We start from the raw sequence: 19,741 nt of genomic DNA, 5'->3' as shown, positions 1-19,741 counted from the left end.
TATTTTGGTTCAATAAACTCATCAATTTGCATATTAATTTTATATTTTCTTGGAGTTATTATTCTACTCAGCCTACTCTCTAAATCTAGAAGCAGCAATTCCCTACAGCTGTGATGCGAAATTCTTCAAGAGTGCCGTGTAATCTTTATTTTATTCTATGTGTTAAAATATATTATATTTCATGATATAGTTTTACATTAACTTGGGACATTACTTTTTGGTTATTCATGTGTATTGAAATTATTTTATAAATAAACTATACTTTTAAATAAATCTCAAAATAAATCACGAAGTCCTGTAGTCATCAAAATGTTAAAACTATTAAAAAATATATTGTATTCCTTTTTGTCTCGTATTTCGATTATTTATGTTTATTGAAATTGTTTATCTACACGTCATCTTATAGGACATCTGTAATAAAAAAAAAATATATAATAAATATTTTTATTTTCAATGTGTGTGCCAAAAATGTATAAAAAATACGAAGTGTGCCATTAAATAAAAAAATTTGGGAACCCTTGAGTCTGGAGTCTAGATATCATCGATATATGCGCCATATGTGGTAATACAATGTTTCTGTTATACGCATAGATCTACCGCCGGAATAAAAATACTTCCTTTGTTTCGCAAGCGATATTCGATGCAAGACGATAACAACAGTAAAACAGTAAAACCACTTATCGGGTAGAGTATATAAGCATAACACTCCGGAATCTATACCATACCAATTGACATGTTCATGTCTTCGTCCTTATATCCCAATAAATCACAACACAACTGCAGTGACACATATTATTATAGAAATATTGACTATATAAATTATAATAATATTCTGTACATAACTGAGCCTGAGGACTGAGGTACAACTATACAAGACGTAGGACTGTAGGAGGCCCATTGAGTAATTTTACATTGAAGCCGCTGGCACTTGTGTGCGAAAAACGTTCCGTGTACAATCGTTTGAGCCAGCCACCGCGCCGCAGAGGTGCGACGGAAAATGAAAACAACAAAATAAAAATAATATTATGCGACATTGTGACGGACGACGGCATACAACTGTATTATAATTAATTCTTGTGTTGACGGAGAAACTGAAAACCCGAACCGACGTGTCGGTGCCCGGTGGTATTGTTATCCGCGGCCACATGATGATATTATAATATTTTAATATTTTTTTGAAATTGCCATTTTTGTTCGCGGAACTGTTCAACATAATATTTTCAACTACAATATTTATGCACCCATTGCTTTCGTTAATATCCGACCACGGTATACCTGACGGCTGACACACATCACCATCCCGTCCAGACTGACATCAATTTATTTATTCATCAATTTCCCAAGAATGTGTATTATGTATATTAAACAATTTACGAACAGCGTTTGACGGCTAGTATGAGAACTAATTCACACGTTGTTTCGTATATACTCTGCTATTGTCCATCATCACCACCCAAACCAGCTATAAAACCGTTTTATACCGTAGTCGAAAGCCTTTTATGAGCAGATTAAACTGTGAATGGTATTTTATTAAAATTACAAACGACTTAGCTACGAACTATAGCCAAACACGATTGTGTAAATAATTTTTATATAACAGTTAAAGACCACAACATACAGTATGCTTGAAATATCATCGCGGAGGCGGTTTCTGAGTTTTATTGCGACTATATAGGCGGAAACGTTTGGTTTAAGGGTAAATCAATATGAAATGGTTGTTAGTCGGAACTCGGATAATATTCCATTCTCGGAATCTCATATTCTTATCTAAACTCATATTACTTAATAGCTGTAACCATTTGTGCAGTATAAAATAAAAAAACATGTTGTTGTGATATTTTGTCTATAAATAAGATAATTAAAAACAATATTTATTTCTGGGTTCCATGGCAAACTGCCAAATTAATTATTCACAGTTTATATCCTTTGCTCTAAAATGTTCTAAATAAGATGCATTTTGTACTGATTGAGACTTATGTTTTTTAGTCTTCTCATTTTTAAACTTATAATTTTCTTTCGATGCTAACGTTAATTAAAAATTATAAAACCTACTATACATACTATACTACATAAATAATATTTATGGCTAATTTATAAAAAAATCTTTATGTGATTTATACAAGGCTGGGCAAGTTAATGATTTTTTTTAACTCAGTTAAGTTAAGTTAATATGCATCAATAACAAAAAGATAAAAGTTAAAAGTTAATTTAACTATAGATTAACTCAGTTAAGTTAAATGTTAATACACACTTTTTGTTAACTTTTTATTAAGTTAAAAAAAAGTTAATTTGTTTATACAACAATAACATACTTAATTTTTTTCCAACCCAAAACTAAATTATAGACTATAGTGTTTATATTTTATACAGTGTTTCCATATTAGTTAAATTCGAATTATATACATTTTTTATTTTAAACAATTCACGGTAAATATTTTTTGACATGAAAACGAAATATACTAAAGTAGTGAAATATGATAAAATTAAAAACAAAATAAATTAACTTAACTTACTTCTTGAAATGAAAAATTAACTCGTTAATTTCACGTTAATTAAAAAATAAATTTAGTAAGTTAACAGTTAAGTTAATGAAAAGCCAAAATTAACTAGTTAAGTTAAAAAGTTAATATAAAATTAACTTATTAACTTAACTTTAACTTTTTAACTCGTTAATGCCCAGCCTTGGATTTATATATTTTAGTTAATGATATTCCATGATTAAACCTAATTAGTTTTATGATATATTTGTTGGAACTATATAGTAAAGTAATATGTATAATTAATGAAACGTGTAGTTGAGTATACTTAATAATTTCAGAATGACAAGAGACAAGAGTTATTATATATTTTATTCGATACATTTTAATGTTAAAGATAGCTTGATGACATTTATATTGCAAATTGCAATAATTATATTAATTATAGCTATATAAATTCGAAATACTTACAGTATATTAATTACGAAATGTGTTGTTATAATAATTTTGAAGTCTTATTTATTGTTTTTATCCAATTCCACTACTTAAATTTGTTTAATAAATGCGTTAAACCATAAACAAATTAATTTTCGTTAATTTTATAAATGTCAAGTGACATGATACAATATGAAGTATTTCGAGTATACCTGCTTATTTTTATCAGAGTTCAACTTAAATATTTAGTTCATCAATAATTTTTTGGTAGCTACACAAGTAATTTAAATTTATTAGAGACTCTTTAATATAATAATGAGAATATGATAATATGATTTTTTGCATTTATAATAAATGTATATTGTAAATCATAAATTATAAGTTATAATATAATAGTCCATAGTATACATATTGTATATTATAAATTATAATATGATACTTATTGCATGATGTATATTTGCACATTGTATTCAGCGTATACTCAGTTATGACTCATAGTACAGTAAAAGCATAATGCCTTAAAACTTATCAAACAATAATCGTTAGTGATATTCATTTGTATTAACAGAAAAATAACATTATTCATTAATGAATAAATTTAATTTTCTAATTTAAATATTAAATGTTTTATTACATAAATCATAATATTACATTGACTCATAAGTCATATATTTATATACTAATATACTATGATGTATTATGAAATTAAAAAAAAAAAACCATTATTTAACCAAATTTCTAAATCAACTTTTCATATTACCGACCTCTTTACGAATTTTCTAATGTACATTTAAAGATAGGGGTGTTCGTTTTTAAAATAATGTTTTTTTTTCAGTGATCGTGTGCAAATAATATATTAAATTTAATTCAATCGCATAATATATAGGTGCAATAAAAATGATTGTTCGAGTATAAAAAACTGTTGTTCGACTATTGCACTTAAACATATAATTACATTAAAAATGTCTATAATTCATGAACGCGTGAATTTATATATCTACATTTTACACACACATATATATATATACTGTGTGTAGGGTTTATTTGATTGGCAAATTCACGCTCCGTATTGGCAAAGTGTCTCCAAGGAAACCGATAATTGTATAGTTATTGTCATAAGAAATTCTCAGCACACAGCATATATTTATAGCTTATATAATATATAATTTATATGTTGACGCTAATGGGTCGACATTGAAAGTCGAGTATTTTTTTACTTCTCATTATATATTATATATATTATACACAACCTGTGGCCATTTACACGGTATCGAATCGCTGTTATTATTACTATTATTAATTATTATATACATTGCCACTGACATAATACACCATTTTGAACTTCAAAAACTTTACAGCGCAGCAAGTATCGAATATCGATAGGTATCGGTTTCTTGGTATAAATGAACACGCATCACAATATATAGATGTACGTGAAAACATTTTAAAATCATAAATTTGAAATATTTCACACATACAGATACTTATTTACGAATATTAAATAAGTAGATACTAGATACCTTGGAGGTTTGTGAAGGTTCAGAAACAGCAAATGCTTGGCCAAGCCTTTTCACCCCTTGTTTTAGTGGCTTATATAAAATAATTTAGCAATAAAACATTTTATAGAAATAGAATTATATATTTATAAATACAAATAATTATGTATACATAAATATACGACAAAAAAACTTATTATATAGAACTAACAAAATATAATACAAATTCTAATTTAAAGAAATTTATAAGAATGTAAAATTTGGCGGAACGGTTTAAAATGTCTGGTGGGATAGCCTAAATTTCTCCCCATCCATAAATACGTCTTCGTGGAATGAACACTGCTGGTATAAATAATAATAAAATTTATATATTTATATAGATATATGTATAATATTCATATATAATCCTAACGGGTTATTTATAAATTGTATTCGCTTATAGTGATCTACCATGCAACGAATAAGATATTACACCCATTATACCTATAGTAATTATAATCAGGCCTTCTAGGAAATAAATCTATATACGTATAGATACGTATAGGTACTTAGTACATATTATTAAGTATAACTCGACGTGTAGTATGTTTTTATATACTATACGCACGGTGTATACCTACCCAATTTACAGGGCGCACACGCGCTAAGTGTCATACAATAATAACAATACAGTATAATATAATATCGTATGATGTTTGTTGAATTCCGATGGAGTGGGATGTCTGCACCCCACGGGTCGGTTGTGTATGTTTTACGGGGAGGGCGGCTCGTCCTACGACACCCCGCGCCAATCCCAAAAGCTCGCGTATTATACAAAACAGTCGTTGGAGGGTTGGCCACACTGTACGCCACGTTCGAATTGTCGTGTATCTCCGTCCGTGTTCGCGTACACCATCTACCCCTTCAGCATTAACACAGTAACGCACCCATCATCCGAACGTCTGCCGTCGACGTCTCTATACTACCACCGCCGCCGCCGTCATCGGGGAAAAAAATATCAAAACAAAACGACCGGAAAACCCAACGATCGTACCGAGCCTTTCCGCCGTGGGCACCGTTTGCGTAAAATACGTAAACACGGATTTTTACCGACTTGGCAATCGCTCACGCAATACTAACGTCGACTTAACATGAGCGACTCACAAGTAAGATATACGCCATAGCATGATAATAATAATAATAATAATAGTGGTGGGATGTACACAATTATAAACCTGTACGACGATTGTCATTGTTATTATTTTTGTTGTTATTTTTATGACATTCGATGCTCGTGTCATTTTTCTGCAGGTGTGTGCACCTCGCAACATATGGACGAATGTAACACAGCGTCCTCCTGTTCAAACGACCCCAACACCCTCACTCGTGACAAAGTGTCCTTGGTGTCGGCAATGTCACTTCAATATAACATTATTATATCGTACTATTCGTACTTAGAACAGTCTTAATATTCTTCTTTAAAATGTTTGTTTACACAGTACCGCTACTTCCCTCTCCCCTATTGATATAAAATTCGTTGCGTAGCAAGTAGATACCTACATTTGTTATTGTGCGTTATCAGCTAGAAAAACGGTCCGAAATTATTACAATGGTCGCATGAATGGGATGACGTGTCTTCAATTGACAATATATTATACGTTTCTGTGCGATATGGCATGATGACTGATCTTTCTGCGATAATACAACGTAATGAAAATAAAAATAATAACAATAAAGTGACCAAACGTGTTGATGAATGGTATTACTTGTGATGATATGGCGAATGCGCGGAAGGGGTCGTCGTGGTACGTAGTGTAGGCGTTTCTAGAGAGAGGTGGTAGAGTTTGGGCGGGCGGTCCCCGGGGGTCGTTATTGCTAAGGCGCACATTCGGGGTATTGATTATTTGTCCAGAAGAATGCGATGGCGGGAAACGCGTATATATATATATATAATATATGTGTGTGTGTGTGTGTTTGTATACGTTTATATTTTCCGTCTTCCAGATGGTACACATAATAATATTATGTTATATTATATATGTATATTATGTGCAATAATTATTGTTTTTATATAACAAGTTTCCATCATTTGTACGAATGGTATACCTATTGCAGTATTCCGCATGATTTCATCATATATAATTGTAAAAATTTAATAAATTAACGTCGTAGTCATGTTATTAGTCATTATAAGACTCTGTTGAACGGCGCAAACTATAGGCAATTTAGGGGCATCGGTGTTTACAATACACACTTCACGTATACACGCGCGTACCACTACAATATTACACAGTATACACATTACACACCATATTGTTATAAAATATTTTATTTTTACAATTTACGTGCACTTATTAATATTTCATAATATTATCAATGGTTATATTATTATGATCCCGTAAAACACTAAGCGATCCAACAATTATCGTTTTTAACATATTTTATAAATACCTCAAGTTTTATAATTATCAAGATAATATTTTCGAATCATTTTTCTTTAATTTCTCAATCACGAGTCATTGAGTGCACATAAAAATGGGGGTGACCCCCCCAACTAGCCCTGTATACTTGTTTGTGACTATTACTATTTACATTTTAAGCACTACCTATTTATCAAAACATTCTTCACTAATCAGTGACACACTGCACATCACAATGTAATAATATACATTCATGATCTATGAAGAATATAGAAAATCAAAAGACCAATTTACAATTTATTAAAATCATCGTACATTGTTGTTTTTTATTAAATTAAAAAAATGCATACTATGAAAACTGTAATTTAAAAATACACTCTTTTGTGTTTAATGAAATGTTTTTAACAATCATTTTTAGAATTTCGTAATACATTTCATACTATAAAAAAAAACTGCATAATTTACCGTAAAGCTATTTAGACAATAAACCATTTTCATTTTTTAATTGTAATTCAGAAGTTAGTAGTTATTGAATAAGAGACATCTTGATCAGTTATTTCATATATTATTAAAAACATTTTTAGACGGAATAAGATGTTTAATAAATTTAATAAAATTGTAGCAACTTTTGTTACATACCAGAACTTAATTTTCTAACAAAAAGTTGATCACATGGCTAATGTTAATTGGTAATACTGTGTTTCAAAAATAACAATAGTTTATAATTATACCTATAAATTATTTTTTAAGGACATATTTTATAGTTTGAACCATAATGAAATATATTTTACAAATCACAATAATTCATTAGAATTTTTGTTAACATTTTTATTCTTCGGTAGGAACACTTATCAACATTTGACATTTAAATATAAAGTTCATTCTATATTTTTTTCTTACTACATCGAACATTATATAATAATAATTATACAGAACTAGTGTATGATTAAATTAATTCAAAACGCAATAATACTTTCTTCAATTTATTCTTTTTGGGAATTTTTAGAAATACATAATTCTTAAATTATTTATTATTTATATAATTTTCATATTTTTTTCACACGTTTACTTGTATGCATTTTAATTTATCAGGTATTTCTGTTAAACCCTAGGGTTGATGACCCTAGAGTCACCTCGATTTTCTAAAAAATAATTACGGGAAATTCTAAAAGAAATATAATATATTGATTTAACATTAAATTACAGTATATTATATTGAACCTTTTTATCAAATTTCGTTTAGAAATTCCCATAACTAGTTGAGATGACCATCAGTCAAACAGCTATACAATTTGTATTATTGTACAGTTATATGGTCAAACTACTAATTAGTTTTATGTTACATCATTTTCAAATTAATCCTGTTAATTTTTATGTTACCTATACAATTTTTTTAATGTATTTTTGGGTTTTAGTTATTAGTGTATAAGATTTGTTAATTCAATTTTGAAAATTTGAACAAGTTTAACTATATGCAGTTATTAATTTAAAAATTGAATAATTGTTAAACATTTTTTTATGCAAATGTTCAAGTTGTAAATACATGAACATCAAAAGATTTAAAAATCATGGTTTTTCTATGATGATGTGATATTATACATATAACACAATAAACGTCTTAAAAAAATTGTCGAAAAATGTTCGATACTAAGATATTTGATTAAGTTTATTAAAATATTTTAATTATATTATAAAATATAAAAATATTGACCACATTATAAGTACAATTCCTTGGTTTTTATACTGTTAATTATATATAATTAAATTGGATAAATAATTCTAAAACTTTTTTTCTTTATCCGTGTCTTTAATTTACCATCGGTATTATGACCATACATTTTATATGTTTTGATGTTCACGTGTATAATATTGATATAGTCATACAGATCGATAAAAACTCTTCTCTAATCCCAATAAATAATTTAATAATGTGACGTGATAGCATAGGTGTAACAAGGAGGGACTTTGGGGGGGGGGGGGCTAAGCCCCACCAACTCAAATATAAGTGTATGGTGTTAATAGTAAATATCCGGGAATAAAATTATAATATTATGACAACTCTTTTTTTTATTTAATTAAAAATTGTTTTATATAGGTATAATATAATATTGTAATTCCTTGTATGTACATCTTTTCAAATCTTTAATTTTTTTAACATAGATACCTATGTTTTGAGCTGGATATGACTTTATTTTTCTTAACAATTTTGTATAACCAATTAGCTTTTATTAACCCATGTAAAATCCTACATACACCAAAACAATACCCAAACATATATTATATATATTTAATATATATATCGAGTAGCATGCTACAATTTTTTTAAATACGAGTCGTATCGTTCATAATAAAATAAGCACAAAAACTTAATACCAACAAGTTTAATTTAAATACATTTTTTTTTTTTAATAGTTTTATTAGGACAATTTATTATAATTTTAGAAGCATTAATAAAAAAAAAAAACATTTTTTTACTATTGCTTGTTAACGTACAATTTTTCAAAGTGTGCGGTTATTATATTATAATTATTATAATAGATAAAATCAATCTGTCCTGCTCGATGGAAGCTTTTGCAGAATTTCACGATTTGTGCGCGGCCTCCTATCTACGATTTTCCATTTAATATGTTAAGTGGCGGACCTAGGTTTTTTTATGGAGCTATGTTGTTATTGATTCTCCCTAAGTACTTATCATGAACAACACAACTATCGCGGGATAACAACAAATTTAACCTATTTTTGTTATTAGTTTACAATTAATAGGTACGTTTAGTTCTACGTGATACCTGAAATACAAGTAATTTATAATAAAATAAAAAGTTTAGTATGCGGAACGATGGGAGTGCTGTTTCGAATAACAGCAAGTAATTATTATTTGTTTTTCTAAAGTATGATACCGTAAAGCTATATAAATGTATAATATGTGAATTTATTATTATTATATTGAATTTAATTAGGTAATAAGCATATACTTAATATATCATGTTATATTTTTAGACTAGATTAATTTAGAGCATATTTCTCCTTACTTATTTGTATCAACAATTTAAGTTAATAACACGACAAATATACACGATACACCAACAATAAGTATAAATAAATGTAAATAATATAATATATTTATTTATTAATATAATACCATACATTTTATTAGTTAAAAAATACCATATTCACATTGATAACAATTTTTTAAAGAAATTAATATACCTATAAATAATAATATTATTATTGTATAGGTATTGAATCTCTATAAGTATAATAGAAATAACTATATATGTAGTTATTTAATTAAAATAATCTGCATAATTGAGTTAACTATTATTAAGACTAGTTACTACCTATTATTATAACGACTTTATTTATAAATCATTAATGTACCTAATATTAATTCACTATATTCAAATTCCATATTGGCATTGATAAAACGAAATACAAATAAATGAGGTTAGATAGGTAAAATGTTACCTAAAAGGTACGTAGTATGTAGAATAACTTGTGTAATTCTTGATTCAGATCTACAACTACGATGAAATGCCTTAAATAAATACGTATAAAATCTAAGTTTCCTCGGGATGTTTTAGAGGAGGCCCTATCATAAAATATTAACATAATAATATGTATCTATAAGTAACAGATTATAAAGTGTAGTCGTGTGTATACTATGTAGAGTTAGTTTTCATAATTTGCATATTTAGGTATACTAATAACTGATTAATAACCTATATGCCTAACAAGTACCTGCCTTATTTAATTGTAGAACATTTTCATTATTTTCAAACATATAATATAATATAATACTTCAACAATTAAATTAATATTTTATAATGACTGGAGTATTTAATATTAATAAATAGATGAAAACAATTAGCATCCTTTATCAATATTCTATATTATTTTCAAAAAGAATTTTTCAATACTGCAAAATATTCATATTAATTAACATATTGTATTATCTTTTTCAGAAATTCCTCGTCAAGACAGAAAGAAGTGGCAATGTCTACGTTCACGTCCAGGTAATACTCAATAATTTGAATATAATAATTATTTAGATTTTATGTTTTAATTTAAACAGACGCCTACATAAAATGTTAGACGATTGTTTTAATTAAGCTAATGTATTTTTTATTTTACTTTTTCATAGGAAAGTGTAAATACATTTTAGTAGAAATAAAATAATTTATAAAACACCTAATAATATTATTTTTAATATGGTTACACATTTATATTAAGTTAATAATAACAAATTAACAATCAACTGATTCCTATATATTTCTTACAAAAATATAACAGTTATGCTTGTATAAAATAATGATTAATAAAACTGTATGAAAACGAGCCAGAAAAAGTTTTAATATTAAAGTTTTTTTTTTTATAATTTAAAAAATGTAAGTGTAAATAAAATACCTATTGTATGATGACCCTCTTTGCTATGCTTTTTAAGCATGCGATTTCAATCGCGCAATGTATTATATTTGTTGAATAAATTAAAGATCATAAGAACATAATACGTTATTATGTTTTTTTTAAATTTCAATGATAAATATAAATATTATTTAAGCATTTTTTGTTGAATTCTAAAATTATACATAATACATATTCAAATTTCAAGTAATTTGACAAACCCGGGTGCATTTAAATTGTATTAAAAAATCATTCACATTAATTTATTTTATAGGTATACGTAGGTACGTTTTATTTTTTAAAGTTATTTTTTACAATATTGCTATGATAATAAAAACTTCAACTTAAATTCTGATTTACAAGTGGATTATATAATATGTAATCTGAAAATCGCGTTTTTAACATAAATTATATTTTAATATTTAACTAGATAATAGACAATAGTTAGACCATATTGTGTCGATGGATACAAATATTCTGTGTATAGGTATAACCTGTAGGCTGTATAGTAACCATTTGGTATCACTATATCAGCGACTTCCATATGATGGCTTAATTAAACTATATCTGTAAAATATTAAATTGTCTTTAAACACTCGTAAATTTCAAAATGTACGTAATTCGTGTAACCAAATAACATCTGTGGATAGCAAAGGTGGGCATTAACTAGTTAGTTTATTTTCTAATCAACTTATGAACTTAACTAATTTAATTTACAGTTGAAATAACTTAGCTTTTCTCAGTTGATTTTAAAAAAATCCATCAAGTTAAAACATTTTGAAATTTTTCGTTTATACATAAATATTACTATATCAGTATAAAATAAAAATAATCCAAGACAAAAACACAAAAATTTCCGTTATTTTTCTTGATAACATAAATTTGTGTATATTAATATATTTTATTAAGTTGTAAATTATATATTATGCGAGTTGCAATTATAAATGTTTTTAATAAAATTAATAATTTTAAATTACAAATTGACAATTGCTATGTTTTAATGTTATAGAACTTATAATATATATATATGAAGGTCATGTACTCATCTTCACGTATTATGACATTCCATTGCTATACGATATAAAAAAATATATTAGTTGAATTATTAATTTGAGATGAGTATAGTTTAAATTAGTAAATAATAATAAAGTAAAAGTAAAATGGTATACAGTGTGCATTATGATAAAAGTTCAATAAAATTTTATTATTTCACTCTTTAAGTGATTTAAATACTAATAAAAAAAAATAGATTAACTTTTTTTAAACTGAGTTAAGTTAATATTTTTTTCTATATTAACTTTTAACTTATCGAGTTAAATTTATAATTAGTTAACTGTTAACTTTTAACTTATCGATCTTGTATCCTCTTAACTTAACTTAACTTTAGTTAATTATTTTCATTAACTTGCCCACCTTTGGTGGATAGTATGAATGAAATATAAATATTTTTATATTTATTTTAAGAAAAATATAAATTGGCATGTTAGACATGAAATTAAAAACCTAAAATGTTAATAAATATTAATAATTTAATATATAATATATTAGTTTTTTTAGTGATGAAAATAATGTACCTATGTATTATGGGCGTAATTTATGTTATGTAAATAAATATTATTTTCTATTTACCTGTGTATGTTTAAATTATAATAATTTATGGAATATTTCAAAATAACAATTATCTTAATAATTAAATCAAACCCTATTTATAATGTAGGTAATATATTAAGAGCTGCTTTAATTTGATTTTATTAAATAAAAGCCCATCATTATTTCTAATTTGGAATATTTTTATCTAACGACAATCTTCATTTTATTTAGGGAGATCTTACGCAGCAGGACAAGAGAGCAATATTTCTCACTGTTCATGACCTGGGATGCAATCGTAAGTTTAATCGAATAGATTAAATGTTTCGATATCAATTCATTAAATAAAATAATTGTTTCTACTTAATGTTTTAATTTAGACATATCGTTTGAGAACTTCGTCAACCAGCCTTGTATGAGTGAAATTAAAGACCGATCAATATTTATTCATATTGACGTGCCTGGTCATGAGGATAACGCTGATACTCTACCCGACTCGTAAGTATTTCTATCCTAATCCTTTGTCAGTTCATTAGTTGCATAATATTTAAGATCTGTTAGTAGGAATATTTTATACCTAGCTTTTATTCCTACTTTTGTTTGATATAAAGTTTTCAGTTTCCATCATTGCAAGTGCTAGGAGAAGATTTAGTGGCTGTTTTGGATACTTTGCACATTCGTTATGTTATTGGATTAGGAGAAGGAGCTGGTGCCAATGCAGTAGCAAGGTTTGGTTTGGCACATCCTTCACGAGTTTTGGGATTGATACTCATTAATTGTACTGGATCGGCTACATCGGTGAAGGAAAATTTCAAATCAAAAGTGAGTGTGCACAATAGTATACTGTAGTTATGTCTAGATCAGTCAAGATACGCAAGTCTAATATATTTATACATGATACATATGGTATTATTTTAGTTTGTAAATTGGAAAGGAAAATCAACTGTGAGTCAATCAGCGATGGATTATTTAATTTTCCACAAATTTGGACATGTAAGTCGATAATATTACCTATAACATAATATTATCAATTATTGACACAGTATTTGTTTTATTTATAGCAACTTATGAATGAAACAAACCCGGACAAAGAGTTGGTCATCAATGAGTTTGTAAAACGTCTTCAAGGCACTATAAACTCAAAAAATCTCAAACAATACGTAAACGCATTTCTTACGTACGTATGATAAATTATATGCAATTTTTCATTGTGTCAATAAAAATAAATAATTGAATTATGCTTCTTTAAAAAATATTATAGCCGAAAGGATCTTATGCTTAAAGACTACAAACAAGACATATTATTGGTAACTGGCGTTTTGGGCTCTTACGCTAATGTTGTCGAGAAGCTACATCGCGATTTGAACAAACATAAGGCTACATTATTGAAAATTGAAAGAGCTGGAGATGTTCTAGCAGAAGCAGTAAGATAACTCTAAATTTAATTCATAATATTAACATTCCGAAATCAAAAGTTTACCTACCTAAAACAGCGCATTTATAGCAACCGCATGTGTGTCCCCGTCTTACAAATGTAGGTACAGCACTACAGCAAACAACATGGCACATTTGTTTTCAGAAGTTCCAATGTTATGTAATAAGCTTGAATTGACATTTTATCAAACTTAAAAATTATCTGTAGTTTCTCATGATTTTTTACGATTTTTAATTTTGAAGCGAATTATGAGAATTTTTAACTGTAATATTTAAATATTTTACACAACCATATAACTTGTTTAAAAAATAAAATATCGTAAAAACCCTTTGAGAAATTAGATGCTGTTCTTAAATTTATGTTTGATCGTAGGTCATTTCACTCTATTATTAAATATTACTACAAAAAATTGAGACCGCTGAACACAAATATATTTCTATGGTGTACCTATATACGATTGTAAGACGGAAACAACACATGAAGGTGTGGCGTCCTCTTATAGTCTTATAATAATTATGATTGGATGTAAGTACGTTTATCAAATTTTAACATTGCAAATTATTTAAAAATTTACTTAAACAACCAAAATGGCGAAATGTTTAAGTTTATATAAAAATAAATCTAATTCATAATAAAAAGTATACCTATATAGGTATTCTATATAGTTGCATAATAACTGCATTAGGTACTGCAATAATACTAACAATATGAGCCTGTCCGTTTATCAAACATAATAAATTATAAATACTTAATATCATGATCAATTTGTTTTCTGTAGCCAGCAAAAATGGCACAAAGCATCCTGTTATTCTGCAAGGGGCAAGGCCTACTTACATCGGTCACGTTGCCAGGTATCGAGAGACAGCGCACATTCTCAGGCAGTTCATCGGATGGCGAGCGTCCGAGGCGCAGTTTGTCACGCGGTATGAGTATGGAAGACTACGATCGACCAAACATTCGGCGACTATCCATATCCGTCAACGAAAACCTCCCGTCTCCCAAATAAAGACTAAACGAATGAACGAATGAACCACCCACGCATAAACGATTGGCTAAATTGATCTACATGAGTACGCTGTTTGAAAACATACATTAAAAAAAAAAAAAAATCTAGTCATTAACTTCTATTATTACTTCTATTTATACGTGTAATACATTAATCTTGCATGAATTGTCGTTAGCTCCTCTATAGTCGCCCGAAAGAGCCTAAAATATCCTTGTACTGTATAATATATATATATGTAATATTATATAATATCTTGCCCCTCGATTCCGCCCACATATCAGTATTACAAAATTACACTAAACAAAAAAGGCTCTTAATTGTTCTTACTTTATGGAACGCGTTCCTACAATGACAATATAAGCGAGGGCCAAGAATAATATGTTTTGTTCGTTTTTACAATATTTTTTTATTTTCACCAAAAGTGAGGTCGGACTGGAGATGGCATTGGTACATTTTGTCAACGGCTATATAGTGAAACCGTTGACAATTTTTTTTTGTTTTTTTTTTTTTTTTTTAACAAAATGATTGTGATTTCACCTCATTTCATGCCAAAGTATGAATTTTTTTTTCAATTGTTGACGAAATTTTTTTGTGCGAAACACATTTAAATGATTAAAATGTTTATTTTAGCCACGGGTGAGAATAAGCCATCTTTTTCACGTTTTTTTTTATATTCTATGATTTTGTTGAAACGAAATAATATAGTGGAGAACATGTTATTCAAGAGACTGAAATTCAGTTTTTGCTTGATTAATTTGATTTAATCTAGAACACTTTATACGTAGAAGCTTTTTAAACGACAACGCTCAGTGGCTAAGCACTAATTAAGTGCAAATTATACATAAAATATAAATACACAAAGATTTATACATGGATATTTTTAAATATTTATAAATACGGTTTATATAATAATGTAGATCTTTCGTTATATATGTTTATTATAAATAAAATTTTTTTTTCGTAGTTTTTAAGCTTTTTACACCGGTAGTTGTTATTGTTGCTAAGCTTTATAATAACATTATTATCATTATGAAATATATGTAGGCATACATAATATACATACTATACATATACATAAATAAAATAATTATAACTGTGTTGAAATACATTTATTATGCAATGTTAGTTGTATTATTATTTATTTATTATGATTATATAATTAATTGTTATTACATAATGATAATCAAGTCTTTGGTTTGCTATTTTGTTGTTTATGAACACCCCCCCGTGTGTAAATAACACTCACATCCATACACTTGAACAAAACCTGAGAAAATCAATACCTATACCACATTTCACCAATGTAATTACCTAGAAATGCCACATTAATTTGAATTGTCTATCATTAAAATCACGAAAAAAAACATTTTACACTATCAGTGTTTAGCGGTATTGTCTAATTTTATATAATTTTTGTTATTATTTCAAATGTTTTATTATATTGAGTGATACCAGATAGGTGTACTGTGTATGTATACTCGACGTGCGTCAATAATCAAATAATAACTGTCGACCAATATAATCTAAATAAATGAGGAAATTTAACACTTTGTTTCAGTACGTTTGTAAACGCTTATTCTCCGGAGATGAAAGTAGTGTTTTATTGCTTTTAAAATGTCAAATACACCTACCCAAAAACATTTTTAAATAATGTTATTTGGAATTTGTTCCAGTTTTTGTTATGTACAATTTGATACCTCGTACCTATCTATTTTAATATTTCAAATAATTGAAAATGTGAAAAGTGAATTACCTATTATATTATGTTTTAGGTATAATATTATGACGTTTAATTTATCATCGATTACATCAGTAGGCACTGCATGCAGGTATATAGTTTTAAAACAATCTATTTATTCGGCCTGCGGGCGATCGCATTTGTAAATTGCACCCAACAAAACCCATAGACCTATAAAGAAATGGACGGATAAAAGAGAGATGTCCAAGGGCCAAATTGTAAGAAAAAGATAATAAATATTCATTTATCATACATCTTGAGCACGTCGCACTCGCATGTGTGTTGTCTCCGTCTTACACACATACGTCATAACAAATTTTGGTTCGCTAGTTTCAATAGGGTGCAGTCAGTTTTGAGGTTAAAGTGAAATGACTTATTATCAAATTTTTAAGTAACAACTTTATACTGTGTTTTCTCGTTGGTTTTTTACGATATTTTAATTGTTAAGTGAATTATGAGTATTTTCAAAAATTAATGTTTTACACATTCATAACTCGCTTAGAAATTAAAATATCGTAAAAAATCAACAAGAGAACACAGATATTGTTGTTCATTAAAAATTTGACCTTTTATGCTCTATAATAATACACATTAATAGCGAGAGAGAAAAAAATAGTTCAACAACATGTTTAGAAAGATATAGCATACACTTAAAGTACAATCATATGCACGGATATTGACTATCTCTTTCTAACAAGGTTGGCTCCTGGCAACTCATAGCAGAGCTTCATAGTATGGAGTCGCTAAGGGTCCGCATTACAATAGTTGAACTCTGATTAAACCACCGAATTCGGCCGGGAAAATCAGTGGTTCAAGCGTAACCGAGGTTTAAACTATGATTGTAAAACGGGCCCTTGGTCAGTGGCGTATTTAAAGGCGAGGGTCAGGGAGACATTTACTCCGTTCGATAAATTCTGATAATTACATATTATTGGCGGTTATATGGGCGCCGTTGCTTGAGGTGCAATAAGTATAGGCGTGTAAATATGTAATACAAAATATGATGATTTTTAAATTTTCCTGTACATAGATGAATGTGCATTTTTTATGTGTTTATTACTTAATTATTGTAATTTTTTATATAGATTGAAAATATTCGTTTTCAAAAGTAGGTACGATATATATATTAATCATAATATCACAATAAATTTAAAATGTATAAATTAAATGTTCGTGAAAATAAAATATATAGAGTGTTAAAAGTAAAATGTTGACTGCATGCCTACTAATTACGTCCCAACGATAACTAGGTACGAAAAAAAGTCTAATCGGAAATATTGAAGCCCGAGTTTTTGTTCGTTCATCGTGGTATCAGTTTGTTGCGTGATAGCTGCAGATTTGTGGCCAGATTATTACTTGCTTACCATTTTAAGATGTGTCTATAAAACATTCATAGTTCATACCTAAATTGGCTCTATTAATTATTACTATTGTAAGGTATACCTACGTGGCTACGTGTTATATATAAATTATTTTGCAATTAAATAACCACTCTGCTGTATAATAGGTATCAAAGGTATCTATCCACTACGGCACTACTACCTCGCGAGTGGATTTAGTCACTGTAAATTGTAATAGAGTAAGTAATCAGTAGATAATATTAATAAGTCTTTAATCTGAATTTAATAATAAATCATTATATAGGTATGAAAAACTCAAAAACGTTTATAAGCGAATACCGAAGACGATATGTGTATGAATGATGCTATATTACTAAGATGTTTGATATATTTGTATTACTATTAAAATAATAATTAATTGTACTATTAGTAGTACAGAACGTTGAATTGATTTTTGCCGAAAACATTGCATTTGAAATGTCATTCTGGGCGTAGGAACATATTGGAATATGTATTTTGATATGTACTATCACAGGCAGAAATCCATTAAAATTTCAGGGGGGCTAACATCATTAACATCAATTTGTGTTACAAAACTAAAAAATTAGGGGGGCTTGACGGACTTTTGGGAGGCTGAGCCCCCCCCAAGCCACCTATATTTCCGCCAATGCGTACTATTCTCAATTGGAGACATGTATAGGTATACCCCCAAATCAATACCCGTTCTCTCAATCGCAGCCAATTCTCTATCTAATTTTCATCTGCAATACATTATTAAATTAAGGGGCCTCACTACCACGTCTCTTTTCTTGTCAAAAACTACTGTCTCTAATTCCAACGATACGTGCCGACAATTATCACGATATTTATAATGAAAAAATATTCGGATTGTTCGTAATATATACAAGGGAACGGTCGAGCCACATTTTTAATTTTTGTAATTTAAAATGGAATAAAAATTGTAAAAAATTCAAAAAAATTCAAAATTTCCAACTTAAATATTTAATTAACTGAATAAAATTTTAAAAAATGTACCTCGACCGATCCCTCCGTAGATGCTGTGGAAGAAAAAAATATTTTGTCAGAATGCAAATCGAGTTAATCGTTGCGACGTATTGTCATTGGCGCAACTAGGGGGGTGCACAGGGGACTTGTGCACCTCCAAGTTTAAAATGTGCACCCCCAAAATATAAAATACTTAATCTATAATATTTTGATTATTTTGAAGTAAAAATTATCAATAAATACAAAAAAGTTGTACCTTAGAGTATATTGAGGAACATAATAAGTGATTAATAGTGAGTACTTCACTAATTCACTATTATGTTCCAACCATAGACCTATAAACTAAGTTAATAAAAACTTAGTTTATAGGTCTACGGTTTCAACATTCCCTGCTATACAGTATAACAAATAATCTTTAGCTT

General features: G+C 28.0%; 1 protein-coding gene across 2 annotated transcripts in view; it reads left to right on the top strand.

The window, feature by feature from the left end:
* LOC100160187 (uncharacterized protein ZK1073.1) overlaps positions 1-16,793 on the top strand; it is a 49,040-nt gene extending 32,247 nt beyond the window's left edge. Inside the window, exons 1-9 of one of the 2 annotated variants that reach the window (XM_001946211.5) lie at positions 5,310-5,553; positions 10,770-10,820; positions 13,030-13,093; positions 13,176-13,293; positions 13,407-13,617; positions 13,714-13,788; positions 13,857-13,972; positions 14,057-14,219; positions 15,009-16,793. In XM_001946211.5, the coding sequence (XP_001946246.1) occupies positions 5,539-5,553; positions 10,770-10,820; positions 13,030-13,093; positions 13,176-13,293; positions 13,407-13,617; positions 13,714-13,788; positions 13,857-13,972; positions 14,057-14,219; positions 15,009-15,236 (1,041 nt within the window). In that variant the 5' untranslated portion in view covers positions 5,310-5,538 and the 3' untranslated portion in view covers positions 15,237-16,793. Of the gene's footprint in view, positions 1-5,309; positions 5,554-10,769; positions 10,821-13,029; positions 13,094-13,175; positions 13,294-13,406; positions 13,618-13,713; positions 13,789-13,856; positions 13,973-14,056; positions 14,220-15,008 lie in introns of those variants that run through there. The other variant, XM_029488968.1, reaches the window with a different exon arrangement.
* Positions 16,794-19,741: the final 2,948 nt, after the last annotated feature.

This window comes from Acyrthosiphon pisum, chromosome A2 (genome assembly GCF_005508785.2).
Source record: "Acyrthosiphon pisum isolate AL4f chromosome A2, pea_aphid_22Mar2018_4r6ur, whole genome shotgun sequence".
NCBI classification, from domain to species: domain Eukaryota; kingdom Metazoa; phylum Arthropoda; class Insecta; order Hemiptera; family Aphididae; genus Acyrthosiphon; species Acyrthosiphon pisum.
Note: the sequence above shows the minus strand (reverse complement) of the source record. Positions and strands in the feature narration are given on the sequence as shown.